We start from the raw sequence: 24,761 nt of genomic DNA on the forward strand, positions 1-24,761 counted from the left end.
ATGAATGTGCCGTTGTGCGGTGGTTGCAGTGTGTGTGTGTGTGTGTGTGTGTGTGTGTGTGTGTGTGTGTGTGTGTGTGTGTGTGTGTCATCTCTTTCTAACCTCCCTTCTTCTCGGCCCCATACACTTCTCTCAAATCAGCAGACGTATCTTTGTCTCAGAAGCAGCAACATCACAGCTGTGAAGCAGTGACATGTAAGTAGGTTTTATTAGATCATACTTTTTAAAACAAATATACAAAATGTTGAAATGAATAACATTATGTTTTGGTTAGAACTGAATGAAGGAGATTACAGCACAAAAACATAAAAACAAACATGGCAGTGCAAATTCTCAGTTATCCGGGTCATGTCAACCACCAACAGGCTTAAAAAGAAGCAACAAAACAGCTTGAATTTTTTTTTTGTTTAAAAAGCTTTTGCTAAATATTTTATCTTTCAAGATTTTGTTTTGTAATTTCTTAACATCGTTTTCTTTTTTTTTCTGTGATAGACTATTTTCTCGCATTTACAATTCACCGCGTTACTTCAAATTGTGCCTAGGCTGTGAAAACGCCAAAAATAAAACATTATTTAGTCAAAGTATTGTTGCTTTGGCTCAGACTCGCCGTAATTACGTGCACAAAATTAAAAATAGTTGCTTTCATTGTGCCTCGGAATGGAAAACCAAAAGCTGGTAAATTTAAACACTCCAGATTCCCGTCCATGTGTGTCTTTTACAGCTTGTAACATTTCTCTAAACTCACTGGATGTAATTTAGGTTGCAAGAGGGAAAAATGGCACAAACTGGATATTTTTGTTTTGTTTGTTTTACTAACAAAATAATCTCACACTGATTCATGTCCTGATGGCGTTTGACTCATGAACGCTCCAAATAATTCAGAGAGACGTATTCCTAATTAAATCCTAATCAACACAACTAAACTACCGCTTGTGGTCGTCAGGCTTTACTGAGGGAATAAATCCTGCTAAAGCATGCTTTGTTTTCCGGTTTCTGTGTGGATTTAAACATCCAGCGTTTACCTTTTTCGGCTGAATCAACAGTTTATTTGAATGGCAATTGTTTCCCCTGATTTAGGAAATTATGGTTCAGCTTAGGTCATTTAAGCCTCTGATCTGATAAGCAGATCGGTTTCTGATCCAAAACCCACCCACATAAAGACCTTTATTACCCTTTTGCTAAAACAATGAGGAAAAAAAAAACTTTCCAAAGAGGGAGTCAAACGAGGGAATTGTTTATCACTGGAGGCCTACACAGACTCACAACTCAAAGCATGTATGGAGACGAATGCTTGAGTTACATAACCGAGCGTACTTCCTGATAATGCAACACAAATAATTACGACCTAAAAACTTTAGTGTTCACGCCTTCATCCGAATTATGTAATCCAATAAAACAAACCTTGCTTTGGTCAAAGCATACAATTAAACCTTATGTTAGCATTCTGTTGGTATTCTCATCAAGCGGATTTGAAAGAAAACAAAGCCTGTTTGCGATCGAGGTGGCTTCATTTCGTGATTATTTGTCTGTCTCCAGCCAGTTTAGCAGGAATACTTGAAATAACGCTCGGCTTCTGCTCGACATCCGCAAATTTAGCCTCACAGTTTCTACTGTCCAAACACGATGACTTGAACCTAGAGCACATTTAAGCTAGCAAACATCTGTATGTATCAAGCTCAACACATTAATGTATGTATTGGTTGCAATCATTTTCAATATTTACATTTGCCTGTAGTAAAATTGCACAAGTTGCTTTTTTTTTTTACGTGGTTTGCTTTTTGCATTATTTGTGTAAAAGAAATCTGTGCATTGCCATGGTTGTTAAATGTTGGTAACAACTTTTTTTTGTCTTTGCATCTCTCTTTAATTTAGCTTTGTCTGAATGTTTAGCATTATTAGTAGCGATCGGAAAAAAAGCGCTTCACACTATAGCCGCATTCACCCAATCGCTCTCACTAACGCACACATTCATACATCGATACGCAGATCGGTGGACGATTAATCTGCCCCTATGTGAACAAACAATTTCCTCCTTATACAAACTTAAAAAAAAAAAACACCCAAGATTTATGCTGTTACCCTGAAATGCTGATTCGCTATAACATAAAGATCTTCCACTGAGGCTTTTTTTTTTATTTTTAGGAGCGTTACTTTAATGGTTCAAAAACAAGCAGGCCTGTAGCTTTCGTTCTCTGCCATTTACAAACTCCTCTGCTTTTTGACAGCTCGCTCGCTGTTTTGTCTGTCGTTCTCTTAGTCACAATCAGTCTACTCTCCAACACATCCTTTGCGAAAGTATTTGATGCAGATTAGATGGATTCAAACAGTGAATGGCAACACTTTCCACCTTTAAAATGTCTCTTCCCTGCCGTAGACGTGGCGGTAGATACCACGCAAGTTTTGGGGTTCAAAGCTGTCACAGGAACTGTGTCATGTATCACCTCGCTTGCTTCGCTTGTTTTTGTGGTTTATGATTCAGTCTCTAACTTTTAAAAAACGATTGCTGAGCTAACAGTTAGCTGCTGCCTTTGTTGCTCCAGTTGATTTGTTGTTGCAACACTTTAGAAAGCAAACAGACGCGCAGAGTGTGATCATTAAAATACAGACAACGAGCTGGTTGGGATTATTATAGTCGTTAAGTTCACTTTCTCTTTCTGTTTGCCCTGTTAATGTGACAGATGTTGGTTAAAACTATTCTTTTAAAGCTGCCGCTTCTCGAACTTTCTCGAACTGCGCTCTCTGGACGCAGTAGATGAATTTTAAAAAACTCCTTAAAACCTTTTTGTTTAGACAAGCGTTCCAGTCCTAACTGACCCAATGTTGCCACTTTTTGTATTGTTCCATTTTTCATTGTCTATTATTGTATGTTTTTATTACTGTGCAGCACTTTGTGACTCTGTGTCTGTGAAAAGTGCTACTGGAACAAAGCTTACTTACTTAATTATGTACTTAGGAATTTAAAATTCATAGCCTTCAAACTTTTTCAAATGTTTCTAGTTTTTGACCACAAACTTTGTTGTATCTTGTTTAGATTTTAAACAATAGACCAAAATCACTGAAGCATTACCATGAAGTGGAAGAAAAAAAAATTCTAAATCGGTTGTAACTTTATTGCAAATAAAAATAAAAACAGGAAAATCAGGACATGCATTTGTATCGATCCAAACTCTGACTGGTTTTTCTGTCCCCTTTGGAGAGAAGTACTGTATCACCACAGCAGTAACCTGCCACCACTGTGTGTGGCCTAGAGGAATGTGTGTTTAGTGCAGAGACGTTTACAAGTCCTTTTTTCTTTGAGGGACAAGTCTAAGACATCTCTCAAGTCTTCGAGGGGCAAGTCCAAGTCTAGTCATGAGTCTTTGAAGGGTAGGTCCAAGTCATGTCTCAAGTCTTTGAGGGGTAGTTCCAATTGTCTTGTGTCTTGAGTCTTTGAAGGGTAGGTCCAAGTCATGTCCCAAGTCTTTGAAGGGTAGGTCCAAGTCAAGTCTCAATTATTTGAAGGGCAAGTCCAAGTCTAGTCATGAGTCTTTGAAGGGTAGGTCCAAGTGTCTTGTGTCTTTGAGGGGCAGGTCCAAGTCATGTCTCAAGTCTTTGAGGGGTAGGTCCAAGTGTCTTGTGTCTTGAGTCTTTGAAGGGTAGATCCAAGTCAAGTCTCAATTATTTGAGGGGCAAGTCCAAGTCTAGTCATGAGTCTTTGAAGGGTAGGTCCAAGTGTCTTGTGTCTTTGAAGGGTAGGTCCAAGTCATGTCTCAAGTCTTTGAAGGGTAGGTCCAAGTGTCTTTTGTCTTGAGTCTTTGAGGGGTAGGTCCAAGTCTAGTCATGAGTCTTTAAAGGGTAGGTCCAAGTCTAGTCTTGAGTCTTTAAGGGGTAGGTCCAAGTCTAGTCTTGAGTCTTTAAGGGGTAGGTCCAAGTCTAGTCTTGAGTCTTTAAGGGGTAGGTCCAAGTCTAGTCTTGAGTCTTTGAGGGGTAGGTCCAAGTCTAGTCTTGAGTCTTTGAGGAGTAGGTCCAAGTCAACTCTCAATTCTTTGAGGGGCAAGTCTAAGTCTAGTCATGAGTCTTTAAGGGGTAGGTCCAAGTTATGTCTCAAGTCTTTCAGGGGTAGCTTCAAGTGTCTTGTGTCTTGAGTCTTTAAGGGGTAGGTCCAAGTGTCTTGAGTCTTTGAGGGGAAGGTCCAAGTCTAGTCATGAGTCTTTAAAGGGTAGGTCCAAGTCTAGTCTTGAGTCTTTAATGGGTAGGTCCAAGTCTAGTCTTGAGTCTTTGAGGGGTAGGTCCAAGTCAACTCTCAATTCTTTGAGGGGCAAGTCTAAGTCTAGTCATGAGTCTTTAAGGGGTAGGTCCAAGTCATGTCTCAAGTCTTTCAGGGGTAGCTTCAAGTGTCTCGTGTCTTGAGTCTTTGAGGGGTAGGTCCAAGTCATGTCTCATGTATTTGAGGGGCTGGTTCAAATAAAAGTCTCAAGTCTTTGAGAGGCAGGACCAAGTCAATTCCTCAGTCTTGAGGACACTTGTCTTATTCGAGTCTGGTGTCTTTTATTTTGCTATTCAAGTCCCACACTACAAATCAGAGTCTCAAACCCGAATCGCCATCTCTAGTTCAGGGGTCATGTACAAAGACAGTTTTTTATCTCCGCTACGTGTTTCTTCTTGCCACTTCTCCACAGAGACCAGATCTGTGGAATCTACAACTAGGTATAGTCATGAACATCATGTTGTAAAAACTGTCTACTGACCCTGAGTTCATCTTTTTTATCATCAGTTTTTAACTCAGTGTTGTTCAATGTATAGTCATTAAAAGTGACAAATAAAAGAGCACATTTTCAAATACAAAAGTGAGGCTCTAGGGTTAGTTAAATGGAAATTTTACAATAAATCATGTGCTCTGTCAGGGTTTAAGTGAAGGTTTATGTCATATGTACTAAAAAAAGAACATTTAGTTCTGTTATGCAGGAAGAGTTTGGCCAGGTGCTGCTATGGCTACATTAAATTTAAATGGCACTCTTAAACCTCTTTGTGCAGCATTTATGCCTAAATGTTCATGTTTTTATTACTCTTGTGCTTGATCCCTTTTACCCTGAAACACAGGGCTTAAAAGAACAGCAAAAAATGCATTTCTTCCTTTCATTTGTTTTCTGGTATAGCATCTTGGCTCACACAGCGGTGTGTGTGTCCATGCTGTAGCACCTGACTGTCTTTGTTGTGGCGAGTTGGGAGGTCAAGCCACAGTGGAGTCTTGCTTCATGTGGCAGCTTTGCCTTCAGGTTTGGTTGTCCACTGTGGATGTGGGTACAAGCTCAGGTGTAGAGCTAGGTAATTGTGGTTTAACGTGTTGTTTTTTAAAATTTATCATCTTTTTTTTTATATGCATGTGAAAACAAGACAGCATTCATGTCTAAGTGCCAAAACCATTTCCTTTCATACTGACAATGGTGAAGTGGAGTCAAGCATATCTGAGAGACCAGAATTTTCCGAAATGAAAAAAAATGTTTAAAAAAAATCTGTTTCGATGCTTTAAAAGATATAAAACCTCAAACAAAGAACCGATTGGTTCTTTTTTGTTTTAATGGTTTGATGCAGTTACCAAAAAAAATTTTTTTTTGATTTTTATCTTTATTCAACTTTCTCAAGACTTCCTTTGTATGTTTGTATGTATGAGCTGGTGCGTCTGACGTATAGCGATCGTTTCTGTCTGAAACCTGCAGGTACTTCATAATAACCCAGACATTTTCCAGACAACAAGATGCTAATCTTTTCTGCTTGATGTCTTCTCAAACGGCACCAAGTTCACATCAAATTCCCAATTCAATACACACATAAACGGTTAAGGAGTTTAAATTATACCCAAACAGTGTGTATCTTTTCTGCTGCAAGGGACGTATTTTTTTTACAGAAAAAAAAAGGCAGAATGTCTAAAGCAAAGGGAATCATCTAGAACCAAAGAGCACCTGTTCAACGGAAGAGCGACATGCTGGAGAAATGAGGCTGTGAGGGCGGACTGCAGTTTCCTGTTGTGGCTTTTGTCACCAGTTTGTCAATCTGCAAACTACATGCAATCTTAAGTGTGGGTGTTTAAAGCTGAATGTCTCATCCAGACATATTATTCCCCTCCCGACTCCTCGCTGCACAGCTCACAGTCCTGAAAGACACGGTCCGGCTCAGAGCGCCGTCTGTCCTGCGGCCCAACGGCAAAACTGGGATCAGAAGAAGAGGTGAGGGTGTTGCGTTGTGCAGAGGTTTTGTAAATTCAAATAAGGGAATTAGCAGAACAGATAGGGAATAGATCAGAAAGTGGGTCTAAAGGTGAAATAAAGTGGATTTAAATTTGGTCTGTAGATGCAAAATATTCACAAATGATCTTTTGCCTCTTTCAACCTAGTTTTCTTCACCGATCCACGTCCAGAACTTCGAGACCAGGTCCAGCTCGACTCATCCGAGGCCTCACCATGTCCGTCGACCCGGCGGTCGAGCTGCCTTTCTTCTACGGCAGCATCAGTCGCTCGGACGCCGAGCAGCACCTGAAGCTGGCCGGCATGGCCGACGGCCTCTTCTTGCTCAGACAGTGTCTCCGCAGCCTTGGGGGCTACGTCCTGTCTGTGGTCTGGAACCTGGAGTTCCACCACTACTCCATAGAGAAGCAACTGAACGGGACGTACTGCATCACGGGAGGGAAGCCTCACTGTGGCCCCGGGGAGCTCTGCGAGTACTACAGCAAGGACCCCGACGGGCTGGTGTGCATCCTGAGGAAGCCGTGTCTGCGCCCGGCGGAAATGCCGGTAAAGACCGGCGTTTTTGACAAAATGAGGGAGAACATGCTGAGGGAGTACGTCAAGCAGACCTGGAACCTGGAGGTGAGCCTGTGGACGCTGCTGACCTAATATTCATAAGAATTTCCTATAAAACATGAGATTGTGTTTGGAGGAATGTTTCTAGCTTTGATTGTACTGTACTGGATTAATTAGGACTCAATAGAAGTCAGATATCTAACATAAGGTGAAAATAATTTCATTGTACTTCTTCTACTAAGCCTTACCTGTTAATATAGCACCCTTCACAATTATTGGCTCCCCAGTTAAAGATGTGTAAAAGGCCTAAAATAAATTAATCTGCAGTGGATTAAGCTCACACTGACACATTTATAAAAATCCAAACTTTATTTTGAGTGCATTTGTTTACTGGAACAAAATTGGCATCTTAAGAAATGATTATTTTTAATAAGATGACATGGGCCATAATTAGTGACACCCCTAAGAAATCCAATCAAATAAATATATCCTATTCATATTCTTCAAATTTTCTAGAAACCTTTGACCCGTAATTCGGGATTTTTCTTCTTTATTTATTTTTGCTCTCTGAGGTATAGATATGACGACAAAGAGAGGAACATTTCTTCTAGCCCCTTGTTAAATGGGAAAGAAAACAGGTCATACCATTCAAGTAAAGCAGATGCAGGTTGATCTTTACAAGTCAGAAAATGGATGTGAGAATATTAGCCTTACCTTGCACATATCTACATACACTGGAAATGAATATGAATTTTAATTTAACTGGAACCGTGAGAAACAGGAAGGGACCGAGTTCATCCTGAAATAAGACACACTGAGCAGGTAAAGCTCTCAGTGCCGCAGCAAAGAGGGGCCAGCTGCCCCAGCCGTGGCCCACGGAGGCGACGCCGGACTCTGGATGTGCCCTCGCTACCTTTACGCTTCTGAGTTCTGGCTGCCATGTTAGCCCGGTTCCTTGTCTCTTTGTTCATGCCATTAAGACCAAATATTTGCACACATCCGAAGACAAATCAGATCAAACTTGAGTTGTTTTAGGTCAGATGGGATTCTCAAAATTATTCCCATTTACTAAATGGCAGAATAATGAATTTATGTTTCACACGTTGTTGTTGTTTTATTTACTAATTCAAAATCAGACGTTTACATACATTTTTAAGTAATTGGTGTGCCTTTATAGCTGTCGAATGTTTTGGGTCTACTTCCTTTAGCTTCTTTCTTTCTTTAGTTTGTTTGAATTTTGCCCCGTTTCTGCTGGCAGAACTGGTTCAGGTTCGTGGGTCGCTTTGCTCTGCTCAAACATTTTCAATGGGACCAAGACCAGGACTTTGCAATGGCCGCTCCCAAACGTCGACTTGTTAGCCTGAAGCCACCATGTGGGTTATCAGCTGATATAATTAAGGACATTTTCCATTTGGATCTCTTGACTGATCTTTCCCCATAATATCGCACAAGGAAGCAGAGTGTTGCTGTAAAACAGACACAGGTGGGCATCATGTGTGGTGAGGTGACCTATCAGAGGTTTATAGAGCCATGACATCATCATCTGGGCTTTCCCGAGTTGAAACTAATAAAAAAAAACATATATATCTCTTGTTAGTACAACATTCTAACAAAATGTGTTTTTAGTATTGTAATGTTTTGTGTGTGCGCTATTGACCTCGCAGTGAGCCACACCAAAGAGAGTTGAATTCAGCACGATACAACCAGTACTGGTAGGTAGTTTGTAGAGTAGAAAGGACTGAAATCAAACTCAATTGACTGACTTCTCTTAACCACTGAGCCACAGCAACCCCCAACATGCCTCCAGCTTAGTGTTTCATTGAGATCAAAGATGTGTAAACCTATGCCATCAGTAAAAAAAAAAAGTCTTCATAGTTTCTGTAAAATATGTAATGCATTTGTTCGTTTGAACTGAATGCATTAAAAAAAGGACAAAACGCCTTCACTTCTTAGCAGTTGGAATATCAGACAGTCACCTCTAGATAACGGAAACATTTTCCATCCTTTATCTTAAATCAGAACACAACAAGTCTTGCATTCAAAAAGCAAAAAAAAAAAAAAAATCACCTCAAGGTAGTTTTTGAGATTTCCTTGAAAGGATTTCTTGAGAAAAAGGCTATATAACGTACCTTCCTTGCAGTGCATCAGAACGCCTGGTAATGAGCCCGCTGAAAAGTTGTAAGCTGTAGTTTGCAACGAGGAAGAGTCGTTATTGTTTGTGCTTTTTTTTGTATTATATATAATATCAACCTCAGTCTGTGTTGTGAGCAGAAAGCCTACATGTAGGAAAATTAAAGGTCACTACCAGGCTCCTTTGAATAAGAAACCTGGCATTACTTCTGAGCAGTGGCGGTACTAGACGTTTATACAGGAGGTGGGTAAGGCTTTATCAAAAAATACTCTGTTTCTCTAACCTGGTACCTAAAGAATGTGCCTTCTTTGAACTGTCATTGTCTGTCTCCGTTTAAAAACGACATATAGGAAAGCCTGATGACTCGTTATTATTGTGTTGGGCAGAATATTAGGTCCCCATTGCTTAACCAAGCAACTAATATAAAAGTAAACTATGTGAGATGTAGGCTAGTCAACATAAGGTAAACTGACTACAATTAAAACCTTCACAACGGCAATCAAGCTACATGGACACTGAGGTGATCTCTGTATATTGGCTCCAGTTTATTTCCATACTCTCCAACAGCATTCCTCTGAACTAAGTTGATTTGGGGAGTTTTTGCACCATGCGTGTTTAATTAGACAGTTTAAAATGAACTCTGGTTTGTTTGGCCCCCTTGGTGCGGTTCTGGAGCGGTTAGTTTATGGTGCCGACAGGAACCGACACAGCTAACCAGCTATATGTTGCAGGCTTGAGCCAAACGCCTTCCCCTAGCCAGGCATGCAGTGCGTTGTGAAACGCGTTGGGGGTAAACAAACTAGCCAAGAAAAGATAAGCATCTTTTTTGCAAGAAATAAAAGGTTCTCCTGCAGAAGTGAGGAATCGAGGTTCAGAAAGTAAAAAAGCCATTTGGATTTCCAGCTCCACAGAATAGACAGGGACTAAAATGACCTGGTTAAATGAACAGGATCAAGGAAAACCAGGCAGGGCTTTTCCCTTCCTGAACTGGAGCTTTTAAGATGTCCTCTCAAAGTCATTTCAATATATGTCTTTGATAATTTTGGTTTGTTTCTGACTAGCTCTGAGCACAGCATTCTGCCCTGGACACAACTGAACAGACTGATCGTTCTCGTCTGGTTCGTAATGACAGGTTCTGGTTTGTTCTGGTTCGTTCCCTGTGAGAAAAGAAACCAGAAAAGGTTACAAGTTAACAGACTTATCACCTGAAGCCCTTTGTAAGACTATTACATTTACGATGACGTAGTTCCTATTGATCTTGTCCTCCCCTGCTTCAAGGCTAAAACTGCAGCCAACATGCACAGTTTAACTATTAGAGACACAACGTCGTCTCTTCAATGTGTGCAGTCGTGTGTTTAAAACGCATCTGTTTCAGAATAAGCAGGTCCTGACGGTCCACGCCAGACAGCCGCCTGAACAGAGCTTTTCTCTCTCTCTGTCTAATCGTGCATTTTTTAATGCGAGATGATCTGTTATTTGCTGGGTTGGCACCAGACGTGTCCATGGAGGGTCCAGACGTGTCCGACGGCCTCCCATCTTCCTGCCCCCTTGCTTCTGAGACCTTAGGAGTCGCTGGTCCACAGGAGCCTGGCTCATTTGGCTTATTTATTCCAGCCTTCAATTTATTTTATTTTTACAAACGTCTACTGTTTGGGAGGCAGAGGAACAGTTGTTAGTGTTTTGGATGTAGATTAACCCATTACTAAGCAACAATAAAGGCAGCTGTGGGCCAGAATTGGCACTAAGATGAAAGTCGGGGGTAGTGGCTGTTTTTGACATGAATGAAACGCACATTCATATCACCGTTATATCACCATGTTAACCATTAGTTAACATGGTGACTCAGGGCCACCATGTTAACTAACAGTGAAAGGTTGCTTCTTTTTTTTTTGAGTGGCAGAGTCGCCACCCACAAGTTGTCCTTTGCTTAATTGCATGTCCAGCTACCCACCCCCTGCATTTTGCCTCATATAAGCGCTGTAAGGTGGTTTGGTTGAGCACCAATGGCGCTAAAACCGATGTCTGATCCACAGCTTCCAAACCGGGTTATTTCACTCTAGGACCCCGTTTGATCATCCCTGTCGTACAATCTAGGATGCTTACAAGTTTAGATTGAATGATGTAAAATAGTTTTTTGTTAAAGCACAAGACTGGAATCAAACAAATCTGTTGTTTATTCTTTTTGTTTCTGATAAATCACATCACAAAATGTTGCTGGGTTCTTTTTCAGCATAGGGTTCAGGGTGTGTGTTTTGTAAAGAAGGTTGCCCTGGAGGCATTCGTGTAAGAACCACAGGGCAGATAGACTTACAGATGCTTTTGCAGAAAGAAGGTGAATCTGTGGACTGATGTGGAGGAAGATCTCTGGGTTTTCTCAAGTTTTAAGATGTACATCCTGCTGCTACCAGTCACACCCTGAGACTGGTATCTTTCATGGACTCCAGTTTAAAAGCCTAAATAGCTGCACGTGTGTGTCAACTCAAACCGAAGCCTCTTCTCTCTTCTCTCTTCTCGCCACATTTCACACCCTGTGAGGTTGAGCAAAGTTTGCGGCACGAAAATTACTGTAAAAATAGATGTACTTAAGTAATGTAATAAAAAGTATAAGTAAAACAAAGCAAATGCAGTTTGAATGACATTTTTTAGATTTTGGTAAACTTAGAAAGTCAAATTCACTTAAAATAATATAAATACCCAAGTGCAGGAGAAATTTAGACCAAGTTTAGACAGAAAATACAACCTTTTTGTAAGCTTTCAGTTTTCCTTCTTCAAGTAAGGTCAGTGCTATGCACTTTAAAATTGTACACAACCAAGTGCATGCATAATTTAGACCAGGGGGTGTATCCTAAGAACATGGTTAAGTGATAAACCAGGTCTAGTCAACCTACAGGAAATGGTAACCTGCAAATAGATACACCTGCAGGTATCATTTAGTTAAGAAAATTAGGACTCTGCTATTAGATGCTTTACCTATACCACAAGGTTAACTTAACCTGCCCTACCACTGAACCAGCTTCTTATCCTGTTGGTGGTGATAAACAAGTTCAGGCAAGTCCCAACTTTGTCACAGTCAATTAGTAGGTGGGGTCAAAACACTTGCTTGCATGAGTCTCTCTCCCTCTTTTTGTAACGAGTAACTAAACCAAACATTGAAAATGTATTAAAGTAAAAGTATGCAATTAAGTTCAGAAATATAGTGAAGTAAAAGTAAAAGTTATCAAAAAATTTTATACTCGAGAAAAGTATAAAGTACTCCAAAATATACTTAAGTACAGTAGTAAAGTATTTTTACTTCATTACTATACAACACTGGATCAGACAGTCCGGCGTGCCCTACAGGATGCCATGATAATCTAGTTATGTGAGCTTAATATTTCTGCTCCTGTTCAGGGAGAAGCCATGGAGCAGGCCATCATCAGCCAGGCTCCTCAGCTTGAGAAGCTGATCGCCACCACCGCCCACGAGAAGATGCCCTGGTATCACGGTAAAATCAACCGGCACGAAGGGGAGAGGCGGCTTTACTCCGGAGCACAGCCAGACGGCAAGTTTCTGTAAGCTTCCCAAAGTCACAGCTATGCCTCTGTGTCTGCGTCTGATCTTTGAGACATCCATCATCGATCTGAGGAGGTCTTCATGCAGTTTTACCGTTTTTGTGCTTCACTTGTCAGAGTCAGAGACAGGGAGGAGTTTGGCTCGTTCGCTCTCTCGGTGATGTACGGCAAAACCGTTTACCACTATCAGGTCCTGCAGGACAAATCGGGGAAGCTGTCCATGCCGGAGGGGACGAAGTTTGACACGATCTGGCAGGTGAGAGCCGCTGCCGTTTGTCACTTCTGCCTTTCGTTTTCTGCAGCAGCTCGTGACCTTTAAATGTGACGTTCTCTCTCGTCTTAGCTGGTTGAGTATCTGAAGATGAAGCCTGATGGTCTGGTGACTGTCCTCGGGGAGGCCTGCGTCAACGGCAAAACTGCAGAGAGTAAGAAAACAGAGCCTTGCAAAAGCTTTCCACATATTGTAATGGTATAGCCTACAACTTTAATATATTTTATTGGGATTTTTTTGTTGTTGTAATTTTAATATTTGTAATATTAAGGCAATAAATTTTAGAACCGCCTTTCACCAGGAATGCATCTGGGCGGCTTTTAGGGCATCTGTCAGGCTTTGATCACACACAACAATTTTCCTTGTTCTTCTTTGCAAAATAGCTCACGTTCAGTCAGATTGGAGACTGGAGAGCGTTTATGAACATCAATTTTTAAGACTAGGCAAGCCAAGGCAAGTTTATTTCTGAATCACTTTTCAGTAGCAAGACGATTCAAAGTGCTTTAAGCCTTTCGCTGGTGAAGATTCTCAGTCATCCAAATAAGCCTTTCCCAAGATTCTCAGTTGGATTTAGGTCTGGACTTGGACGGGGCCACTTTTAAACATGAATATGTTTTGACCTAAACCTTTTCATTATAGCTGTGGCTGTAGGTTTTGGAGGCTAGACAGTGAACCACAGGGCCAGTCTCAGGTATTTTGCAGCCTCTAACAGCATTTCTTCCAGGATTGTCCTGGATTTGGATGTATCCATCTTCCCATTCTCCCATTTTTTTCTCTGACCAGCTCCCCATAGCATGATGCTGCCACCACCATGTTTTACCATGGGGATCGGGACATTTAGGTCGTTTTCTGTCACACATAGATAGTATTTTGAATGCCGCAAATTCTAGCAAGTTTCATATTGGACTCCTTATGGTGTTCTTTTAACAATGGCCTTTCTCGTCAGTTTTATTTGGGTGTGTCAGTAAAGATAGATCAGTGCAAACTCACCCCATCAGTTGTTAATTTTTTTTAAAAGCTTGACAACTATAATTTTCTTTTTGCATCACATTTATGACATTTTGTGACATCACATAAAATCCCAATAAAAAATACTTAAGGTTGTGGTTGTGTGACAAAACCTTAAAAGTTTCATGACACTTTTTTTTTTCTACTGATCTCTCTTTCAACATTTCAGAGAAGCCCAATCTTCCTGTACCAGTAAGTATTCACACCCTCCCTTGTTAAGTTCAGTATTTTTTTTTTCAACTTCTGAGATTTCTTTGGATGTTTTCATTTCAGAGGCGCTCCACACCAAACGACTACAAACCGTCACCTAGAGGTCAGTCGCTGACAATACAGCACATTAAACATCACAGAGCTTTGAGCTTTGAACCTATACCAACACACAGAAACATGAACCCCAGTTTTACAGCCAAACCTCGAGTTATCCTTTTAATTTAATTCTGAAAATAGACAGAAAACGGATTTTCTCTCCGTTACTTACAATATTCAGACTATTTACATATAAATCACAAAGACACTCAGAAAAATATGTTGTAGCCAAAATGAAACAAATGGCAAACAGCAAAAAAAAAAAGATTATTCATATTTGTTTTTTTATATTTGTTTGCTGCTTCTTTTTGCCTAACCTATTTAATTTTCTTAAATTTTTTTGTGTGTGGACACTTTAAACAAAAAGTTTAAATTGGGGCTCCTGAGCAAAAATATTACTAATCATTAAAATCATTTTGACAACACATGAGGCTGTTTTTGTTTTAGAAATAAAACAAAAGTCTTTAAAAATGTAATAAAGGTGAAAAAAGTTACAGGATGTAATATATTTTTGTCAATTTGTGTAATTTCAATATTTAATTTTTTATAAATACTTAAACATTACCCCTCTCCACGTCAGGTTTTATAGGAATATGGAGAAATAAAATCAGATTTATTAACTGTTGTATGAGGTGATGCATACATAAACACACAACAACTATAAATCCTGATCCTCATATTAAATAAGTTGTGAAACATCATCATGAGAACAAGAAAGTCATTGCCCACAAAGTATTCAGAGTTGAGATTTTCAAAATGAAATCACTAATTCGGTCAATGACAGTATTTGGTGGAAATATTATTTATCGTATAATGTTATTATTATGTTTTGTAGAGTAATACAAACCACCAGACCAACGTCTTATATTCTGCTGATTCTGTTGGACTGAACCATTAACTTAAAAAGTTTAAATTAACAGCAGAATGGATCTCAGTCAGTGAGGTCATTTATTGTGTGAAAAAACAAGTCAGACAGCAAACAGGAATAAAATGATTCGTTTCAGACATTTAAAAAAAACAGTGCTTTGATTAAAAAGTTTGATTTTGGTGAACAATATGAAAATATTTAAAATGCTCCTAAACCAAAAAAGTTGTTGAAGGAAAGGAAAAACTACCATTCAAATAGATCAATGCCCCAAATTAGAAGCAAAGCAATCAGCAAGATGCCTTGTATTGAAAATGAGAAACACACTTAATGGCCCAAAAGAAATAAAAAAATAATGGACTGATAAAAGTAGGAGTGCTTTTCAAGGGTTTGGACGGCACCAGACATAGTGAAGCCTGGTGGCTCAGTCATCATTGGATTAGTCTGAACATATCGAAATAGATGGAAGAGTTCACGTTGCCTTACGCTTAAATGCGCTTGGAAATGAGTGTTTAAATCAGATTATAACCTCTTAGTGTTCCAGTAAGGAAGAAAGGACCAGCATCTTTGTCCCCACGTTAAAGTGGCCATCCCACAACTTGTACCCTGATCCTGTAGAAAACTTGAGAGGTAACGTCAAACATGCTGTTTCTGGAATAAAGCCCAGAATTTCAGTAGAGTTGTCATATATGCCCCAACCATCCCGGGCTGGTCCATAACCAGTGGTTATATAACAAATAAATTTGATGAGGCATTCCCAGGAAAGTTGAATCGCATACTATCCTTGAATAGCTTAATATTTCCTTTTCACAAATTTCTCAATTTTGGTGTAAAGGGAACGTGCACTGTTCCAAACAAACCTGTATGCATGAAAATAAAAGGCTAACATAATGACTTTGAGCTCATTTTTATAAAATAAAAATAATAATTTAAAAAAATACTCACATATACACTGTGATTTTCTCCTGCATTGTTTACATTTCATTTGCTTTACTTTTAAATTCAGTGCTGCACCTTATACTGTATTTTAAATCCACTGCAAATTACAAGCTGTATTCTTGCACAATCAGTTCTGCACATACAAATGCTTTTTAAAAAATACTCACCTGTATACTGTGACTTCTCCTGCATTGTCTACATTTAAATTGTTTACTTTAAATCACTGCTGCACCTTATACTGTAATTTAATTTTACTGCAATTTACAAGCTGTATGCAACGAAATTTCATTCTGTACGCACTCTGTGCATACAAAATGACAAATAAAGTTGTCTAAGTCTAATAAACACGCCGTTACCATTTTGAACATGTCATGCTACAGTTGCTGCTGGTGCTGCTGCTGCTGCTGTACCTGAGGGCCGCGACCTGCTCCCCATGGACTGCGACGGATTCAACCCATATCACAACCCCAATGACATCAAGAGGTTCAACATCCAGAGGGATCAGCTGCTGATGGACGAGGTGGAGCTCGGCTCTGGAAACTTTGGCAGCGTCAAGAAGGGGGTCCTCAAGACGGAATCGTGAGATTTACGTCACTTGTTGCTGCTCGCGCGATTCATTAAAAGTCGTTAGGAGTTAACGGCAGTTTTCTTAACCCTGTAACCGCAGAGGCCAGATAGACGTGGCCATCAAGGTGCTGAAGAGTGAAAACGAAAAGCTGGTGAAGGACGAGATGATGAGGGAGGCGGAGATCATGCACCAGCTGAGCAACCCCTTCATCGTCCGCATGCTCGGCCTGTGCAACGCTGAGAACCTGATGCTCGTCATGGAGATGGCTGCAGCCGGTCCCCTCAACAAGTTTCTCTCCGGCAAAAAGTGAGTCCATGCTGCAAGGGGGGATGTTACTGAAAACCGACACATAAAATCCCAGCATTATATCGAACAAAATGGGAAAACGTAAATAAAAACTACATATTAATTTCAGTCAATTCACTAAGGAAAACACATTATATACGATAAAACAAAATGATGATGTTTCGAAGCCTTTACTACTGTTAGTTGTGTTTTTTTTTCCACCTCCAGCAACGTAAAAACACAGCATTTAAGATTAGAATATTGCATCAGACCAATAAAAAACTAAATTTTCAGGCAGAAATATGGGCTTCATTAATAGTATGAGTAATTACTCATACCAAAGGTAATTTTATTTTGACCAACTAGTCGCTTAGGGATGCATATTCTAATTTATTGAACATGACTATATATATACATTGAATTGTAACCAGATTTTTACATACACTGTAAAATAAAAACTACATATTCATTTTAGTCAATTCACCGAGGGAAACACATTATATACAATAAAACAGAATGATGATATTTTAAAGCCTTTACTACTGTTAGTTATGTTGTTTTCCACCTCCAGCAAAGTAAAAACACAGCATTTAAGATTAGAATATTCCATCAGACCAATAAAAAAATCATTTTTCAGGCAGAAATGTGGGCTTCATGAAAAGTATGAGTAATTACTAATACAAAGGTAATTTTAATCTGACCAACTAGCCGCTTAGGGATGCATATTCTAATTTATTGAACATGACTATATATACATTGAATTGTAACCAGATTTTTATATACACTGTAAAATAAAAACTACATATTCATTTCAGTCAATTCACCGAGGGAAACACGTTATAAAACAGAATGATGATGTTTTAAAGCCTTTACTACTGTTAGTTGTGTTTTTTTCCACCTCCAGCAAAGTAAAACACAGCATTTAAGATTAGAATATTCCATCAGACCAATAAAAAATATTTTTTCAGGCAGAAATGTAGGCTTCTTGAAAAGTATGAGTAACTACTCATACCAAAGGTAATTTTAATCTGACCAACTACCCGCTTAGGGATGCATATTCTAATTTATTGAACATGACTATATATACATTGAATTGTAACCAGATTTTTATATACACTGTAAAATAAAAACTACATATTCATTTCAGTCAATTCACCAAGGAAAACACATTATATACAATAAAACAGAATGATTATGTTTTAAAGCCTTTACTACTGTTAGTTATGTTTTTTTCCACCTCCAGCAAATACAAACACAGCATCTAAGATTAGAATATTGCATCAGACCAATAAAAAATAATTTTTTCATGCAGAAACGTGGACTTAATGAAAAGTATGAGTAATTACTCCTACCAGAGGTCATTTTAATCTGACCGACTAGCGACCCCAATACAGATAAGCGTGTTGGAAAATGGATGGATGGGTGGGTGGATTTTACGGCAACACCTCAAATGCTAATTTTTCTTGTCTGACATCATGGGCATAAAAAAAACAATATTAGACTCTTTTTCCATCCTCATTTTAATTAAGTGCTACGTTGTGTTGGTCGATCATATGAAAGCCTAATAAAGTATAGATTAACACATGCTCCCATAAAAATACAATATGTCTCTTAGTATTATATGGAACAGGAAAGCCTCTGCATAAGTGAGTATGGAAACCCCTAGTTAAATATAAGGTTACTTGATATTTAACTATGATTATAGTCAATAAAACAGAAGAAGGTGTCTGGTGAGTACTAAGCTTTTGAGCATTTGTTACTCTGTGATTTTACATTAATCTGGACTTGCACTGTCTCATTCAGAGTATTATTATGTTCAAGTTAGGGATTATAAATAGTCCTAATTAGGGATGCACGATATGTAAATTTGGGCCCATATCCAATATTAATATTGCAGTTATGTCCGATAATCGATATTTACCTATGTACACACACATTTACGTTTCTGCGATTATCAAATTTTACACAGTTTTGTACCAACTGAAAACTATTCTAACTGAATTTTTGAATGTGGGTTATAGTCTAGACTTACAAGCTGCTTTTCTTATGTCTTCTTTCAACACCATGAAAAACGGCTACGCTGCTGACTTTGCATCTCTGTTTCATTTAAAAAAAACCACACAATTTTAGCTGCGATGCATTACTGTCAATGTTACATGATCCAAAAAAAGACAAAACAAAAAAACCCCGCATCACCAACCCTCTGAAACACAGGCACAAAGGACAACTAGATGGAAATAAACATTATTTCTTAATAGCCCAGTTTTACTTATCAGACCGATATGTTAAAAAATGACTAACATCGGCCGATATCGATGTAAAAGCCGATATAACGTCCATCCCTTGTCCCAATAAATTATAAAAGTATAATTTATTAGCCAATGAACCACAACAGGGCAAAACCTGCAAAATATATTTGTACAACCGAGTCAGTGATAATATGGAAAGTACCCATATAAAGGCATAAGGGAGGCAGATGAAAGATACACAAGACTATATTATTTTACAAATAAAACAAAGCTCAAGGAAGAAACTATGAACACGATAAGTAAGCAGAGGACCTGAAAAGGCCCTGTAGTGAACCAGGAATATATGAAACAGGAGGCAAACAAGGAGCTGGAACACATGAAGGAAAATGAGGACATCTAGTGACTATAGCAGGAACAGCAAACACATGTCACTGGATTAGACGAATATTAACAGAAATACAAAAAGATATCAAAACACAGCCAACCTAAACCGAAAATAAAGACACATAATCCTGAATGCAACACACAGCAAACCTGGGAGCATCATTATTGCCCAGATTCATCTTGTCTTTGTCCGTCTCAGGGATTCTGTCTCCGTGGAGAACATTGTCAACCTGATGCACCAGGTATCGATGGGGATGAAGTATCTGGAGGAGAAGAACTTTGTGCACAGAGATCTGGCGGCTCGCAACGTCCTGCTGGTCAACCAGCAGTTCGCCAAAATCAGCGACTTTGGGCTCTCCAAGGCGCTGGGAGCGGATGACAACTACTACAAAGTATGAAACCACATTTATTTAAACAAAAAAAAAAGCTTTTGCATAAAGCAAGATAATAGCAAATAAATCCCAACGTCATACTCCAAAAATATGCAGTATTAAGTGGAATAAGACATTTTTAAAAGGAATATTTTGTTGTGTCTGCTAGTTTACAGATGAATATAAAACCTCTTATTGTTATGATGTTAAATATACCTGAATTTGAGTCACAGGCTGACTGCTAATTGTCAGTCCATTGTGTTTCCAGGCTCGTACTGCAGGCAAATGGCCACTGAAGTGGTACGCCCCAGAATGTATAAACTACCACAAATTCTCCAGCAAAAGTGACGTGTGGAGCTTTGGCGTCACCATGTGGGAGGCCTTCTCCTACGGAGGGAAACCCTACAAGGTAAGCTGTGTTTCTGCAGAGCAGTGTCAAAAGATTGATTGGGGGGGGGTTTCAGCAGGGTTTGATTAATCCTGATCCTGAATGCCGTGTTACAACTCCTGTCTTTCTGATTTCTGTCCAGAAAATGAAAGGCCAAGAGGTGACCGCCTTCATTAACAGCGGGGGCCGCATGGAGTGTCCACCAGCATGTCCAGAGAGGATGTACACAGTGATGCAAGAGTGCTGGACATACGAGTAAGAAATGAAACCCTAAACACCCGTTATGATTCACCTCACATAGGGATGGACAATAATTGGATATCAGTATATATGTCACTGCATAACTTTATTCAATAACGGTGATGTGACATTTCCGAAATTTCAATATGCATTACAATCTATCATTACAGCAGTTAACACTGATTGACGTTCTGGGTTTTGTTTTTTAAAGCAAATATTTCTAAAATGTTATTTTTAGAGGAGTTTTATCATGGAAAAATAAGTAATAAATTTGTACAGGCATCTGTTGGGGGCATTCTTGGCAGTCTTTCTGAGGCTTTTATTTTGTTTATATTACGATTTAACTTGACTTTGTAAAGTGCCTTGAGATGACATGTTTCATGAATTGGCGCTATATAAATAAAATTGAATTGAATTGAATTGAATATTAGGGTTGTCAAAAGTAGCGATACTCAAACACTGTATACAATACTAATTTGGCACGGTATCGATACTAAATTATTTGGCATACGAAGCAAATGGAGAAGGGAAACCCATAGATCTTGACAAGCTCTGTGTGCAAACAGTGCTTTAAAATGGTGGAAGACAACAAACTTGGCCAAAAGTCTCAATGGCCGACGCCCTGGCATTCATGATGAATTACCACAGATTAATAAATTAAAGTTCCATTTCATAATTTAATACATTAAACGTATTACTGATATTAGCGCGACCAGTGATCCGCATTAATGTTGCATGATTAGCTGTGGCTAGCTAGTATGCTACTAGGCATATTTAATATTTGGGTTATTTATTGAGCATATGTTTGCACATTTATTTAACTGTGATTCTGTTGAGAAAGCATGTTCCATGTTGAGATTGAAAAAGGTGAGTTTTCATGTTAGTGAAATATTTTTTTATGCCTTATCGAAAATGGTATCAAGTATTGAATATTTTCCTGGGGATCAATATCGAGTTTGAAATTTTAGTATCGCGACAACCGTAGTTTATATTGATATCGTGGTTATATTGTATTGACCGAAATGTAGAAATTCATCGTGATACAAGTTTGACCATATCGTTCAGCCCTAACCTCACGGTAGATGAAGACAATTATGGATCAGGACGTCTTTCACAGAAGAGGCAGGTAGAACATCTTGCATGCCGTGGTGGTGAGCGGCGTGAGGATTATAGCTAACCATGAAATTTTAAACCAGGTCTAATATAACCCAGATCAAAACAACTGATATACAGTGCCTTGCAAAAGTATTCACACCAACTTTTCCACGTGTTTGCCACAATGCAATAAAAAATAAAATGTTTTCTATTGGGATTTTGTGTGATAGACCAACACAAACTAGATGGAAATTGGTTTTGCAGGTTTTTGCAAATAAATGTCTGAATCATGTGGCGTGAACTTGGTTTCAGCCCCTTTTACTCTGACATCCAGTTTAACTAAATTACTTTTAGAAACCGCCTCCATATAGACCGCCTGCGTGTAATTTATTCCCAGTGTAAATCCAGCTGTTCGGTGAAGGCCTCAACAGGTTTGTTAGAGGACATTAATATTTTACGGTAGATTTTAAACTTTTATTATTCATTTTAAATCGCTCTTAACGATCTTGCCCTGTCCCTTATTTATTGTCAGTCGACATTTGCTCTTAGTTCCACAGAAAACGGACAAACGCTGGAGTGGCGGAGCTTTTTATATGCCCGAACACCTCGACCCTGGAATCAGTCTATTACACTCAATTACACAAAAATAAACAACACAACGTGCTGTAGTGTGAATTTAAAATGGGAAAAAATGTGGAAAGGTTCTGTGGGTGCTAAGATTTTTACAAGGCACAGTGACACGATCATAAATTGTGTGAAATAAAGAAACCATTGAGGACTTTACCCATCCTAGCGCCTTCATAAACAGCCAAGTAGAAACCAGACATAAATAAATCGAAAATAAACAAAAAAATGTGGATAACATTTCTAGTTTGTATGGTTTATATTGAAATTGTAACTAATTTGGGATCTAGTGTCTCTGATTCACTGTCATATGCTGTAAGTGGTGCTGCAGAGATGTCTAACCATGTAATTAAGATAAATAAGCGACCCAATAAGTGAGCGACAACTACCACATCAACTTAAAAAAAAAAGCATCACCGCATATTGAGTTATTTATTATGTATAAACGTGCTGCAGGATATAATCTGAGTTGACAGGTAACGCTGCCAAGCAGTCAAGTCAGTTCATTGATCACTTTCAGCCTGCTAAACCAAGATCTGCCATGTTCTCCTCTTCCAGGCACGAGATGCGGCCCGACTTCAAGAAGGTCGAGGAGTCCATGAGAACTTATCATTACTCCATATCCGGCAAGGCCAAGCTGGACGGAGTCGAAGCTGCAGCCGTGCCGAGCCAGTAGACAGGAAAACAGGCCCATTCTGTCTCATGGCTGCACAAAGCGTCCCTTCAACCGACCGTTAAACTACCAAAACAAAGAGCATTTCATGAGCGGCGCATAATGACGAGCTTTGACCGCCGAGGAGATACAGCTAAACTGGCCTCATTGACAATACATGTGCATTTGTAAATTGGACCTCAGTGTTTGAGCTGTTGTAAGGAGGGTTTCTGTAGGTTTGTGTCTGTCATGGTCTGAATGTTAAGTGTCTTTGCATTGATGAAAGAACTAATTCTGTATTCTGGTATTTCTGAACTACAATGGGGCTGTATGGCACATTAGGAAGCTACTTTATCTGTACCCACACCTCAAAGCAATGTGTCTGTTTTTAAGTCAAATAAAGTAAATAAAAAATGCAGATAATTTGAGTTAAGATTGTATGTTAAGAGATATATGGAAATACTTCGATTGGGCTCCATAGAAAAAATACAAATATTTTCATGGAGTTTATTGCTGTCCAGTTTAGGAGGACTTCAGTGTTTATTGCTTTTCTTTCAGTTTTGCTGGAATGAAGATCAGCACCTCTGAAGCCTTCATTCTATGATAGAAAAGGACCGACCACAACCTTTCTATTGGGTTTCAATTCCTGTATCAGCTGTATGTAACATGTTTGACATGCTTTTTTTTTTTTTAGTTATAAAGCATTTTTTGGCTTTGTGGAATGTGTACAGCACAAATTTACCAGAAGATCTTTTTCTTTTTTTTAACAATTATGTAGAACGAAATGTCCAAAATACACAAAAACCAACACATTTGTTCCTGAAGACAAAAAAATGTCCCGTTGAAGCCATTTTCAATGCAATTTTTAGTCTTATAATAAAGTAATACATAATTTATCTTACAATTTGATTTTGGACTGCTAGCATTCAAATTTCTTTTTCTATCTTTGTCCAACAGATGACGCTATTTTTCCCCCATTCAAAGGATTTAGCAAAATTTCAGCTTACTGTTTTTTTAAAGGATTTTTTGCTTACTTAAATTATATTTCTGGGTGTAAAACACAATGTGTACGTTATGTATTTTTCCTCTGTGAATTATTTTCATGAATTTTCTTTTCTTTGTTGTTTTTTCAGGGATTTTTGAGATTTAAAAAATCAGTGGCCAATGACTATAGAAAATCTGCTAGGACTGATTACTGAAACAAATAAATAAATAAATAAATAACAAATATCTACACTGTACTAAACTACACAATAGTTGTTATGGTCTAAAAGGGGAAGTTTCTTGCTAGGGAACTAAACATTCAGAATGCTAATTTAATTTATGAGAACTAAGCTTACCAGTCTCTTGGAAATTTAGAAAACAGTACATATGGCCCAATTTGAAGTCCTACCTGACAATTAAAAATAAAAAAACTTTTTGGCAGTTAAATAAGAGAAAAAAAATAATTGGAATTTTATTAAAGCATTCTCATCTATTGACGACTTGGTATAATTATAACTGACTTTACATAGTAATAATAATAATAACAACAATAATAATAATAGGAAGAAAAAAAGAAGTCGAGTCCCTCCTGCACACAAGATTACATTTTTCTCTGACGAGTTTTAAATAAGCATCAAGCCAGTTATTAGAGTAGATTGGCTGGTTGTAACCACTGATGTATCCATGGTTGCAACATCTCAAAAGATATTTTTATCTCTAATCTCTTATGTAATATCTGAAAACAATAGAAACACTTATCATTCGCCTCTAATTCTGTTACGAAAATCTCTCCTAAAGCTTTACTCGTGTATGTTGAACCTGTTTCTATACGAGTCATTTATTTAATATCCATGTAAGATTATTATTATTATTATTATTATTATTATTATTTTATTATTATTATTATTATTATTATTATTATTATTATTATTATTATTATTATTATTATTATTATTATTATTATTATTATTAGTTTGCTTTTTGGTTTGTTGTTAATAAAAATCAGTTAAAACGCAATTTGTTGCCGTCTCTTGTCATCTCTTCCGGTTTGGGACGTTTTTGAAAGTCCAAACC

At 38.4% G+C, this 24,761-nt stretch overlaps 1 protein-coding gene across 2 annotated transcripts; it reads left to right on the forward strand.

The window, feature by feature from the left end:
• The first annotated feature begins 145 nt into the window (after window positions 1-145).
• LOC105939312 (tyrosine-protein kinase ZAP-70) lies at window positions 146-23,131 on the forward strand. Of its 2 annotated transcripts, XM_012881418.3 has the most exons (14): window positions 179-195; window positions 6,122-6,203; window positions 6,371-6,842; window positions 12,298-12,458; window positions 12,576-12,714; window positions 12,802-12,883; window positions 13,907-13,929; window positions 14,011-14,050; window positions 16,228-16,426; window positions 16,515-16,721; window positions 19,533-19,725; window positions 19,973-20,113; window positions 20,235-20,347; window positions 22,610-23,131. In XM_012881418.3, the coding sequence occupies exons 3-14, from the start codon at window positions 6,438-6,440 to the stop codon at window positions 22,725-22,727; spliced, it is 1,821 nt and encodes a 606-aa protein (XP_012736872.2). In that variant the 5' UTR covers window positions 179-195; window positions 6,122-6,203; window positions 6,371-6,437; the 3' UTR covers window positions 22,728-23,131. The 2 variants fall into 2 exon arrangements, with proteins under 2 accessions (XP_021163675.2, XP_012736872.2); XM_021308000.2 differs by lacking the exon at window positions 6,122-6,203 and having other exon boundaries at window positions 146-195.
• Window positions 23,132-24,761: the final 1,630 nt, after the last annotated feature.

The sequence above is a fragment of the Fundulus heteroclitus genome, chromosome 9 (genome assembly GCF_011125445.2).
Source record: "Fundulus heteroclitus isolate FHET01 chromosome 9, MU-UCD_Fhet_4.1, whole genome shotgun sequence".
Classification (NCBI taxonomy): domain Eukaryota; kingdom Metazoa; phylum Chordata; class Actinopteri; order Cyprinodontiformes; family Fundulidae; genus Fundulus; species Fundulus heteroclitus.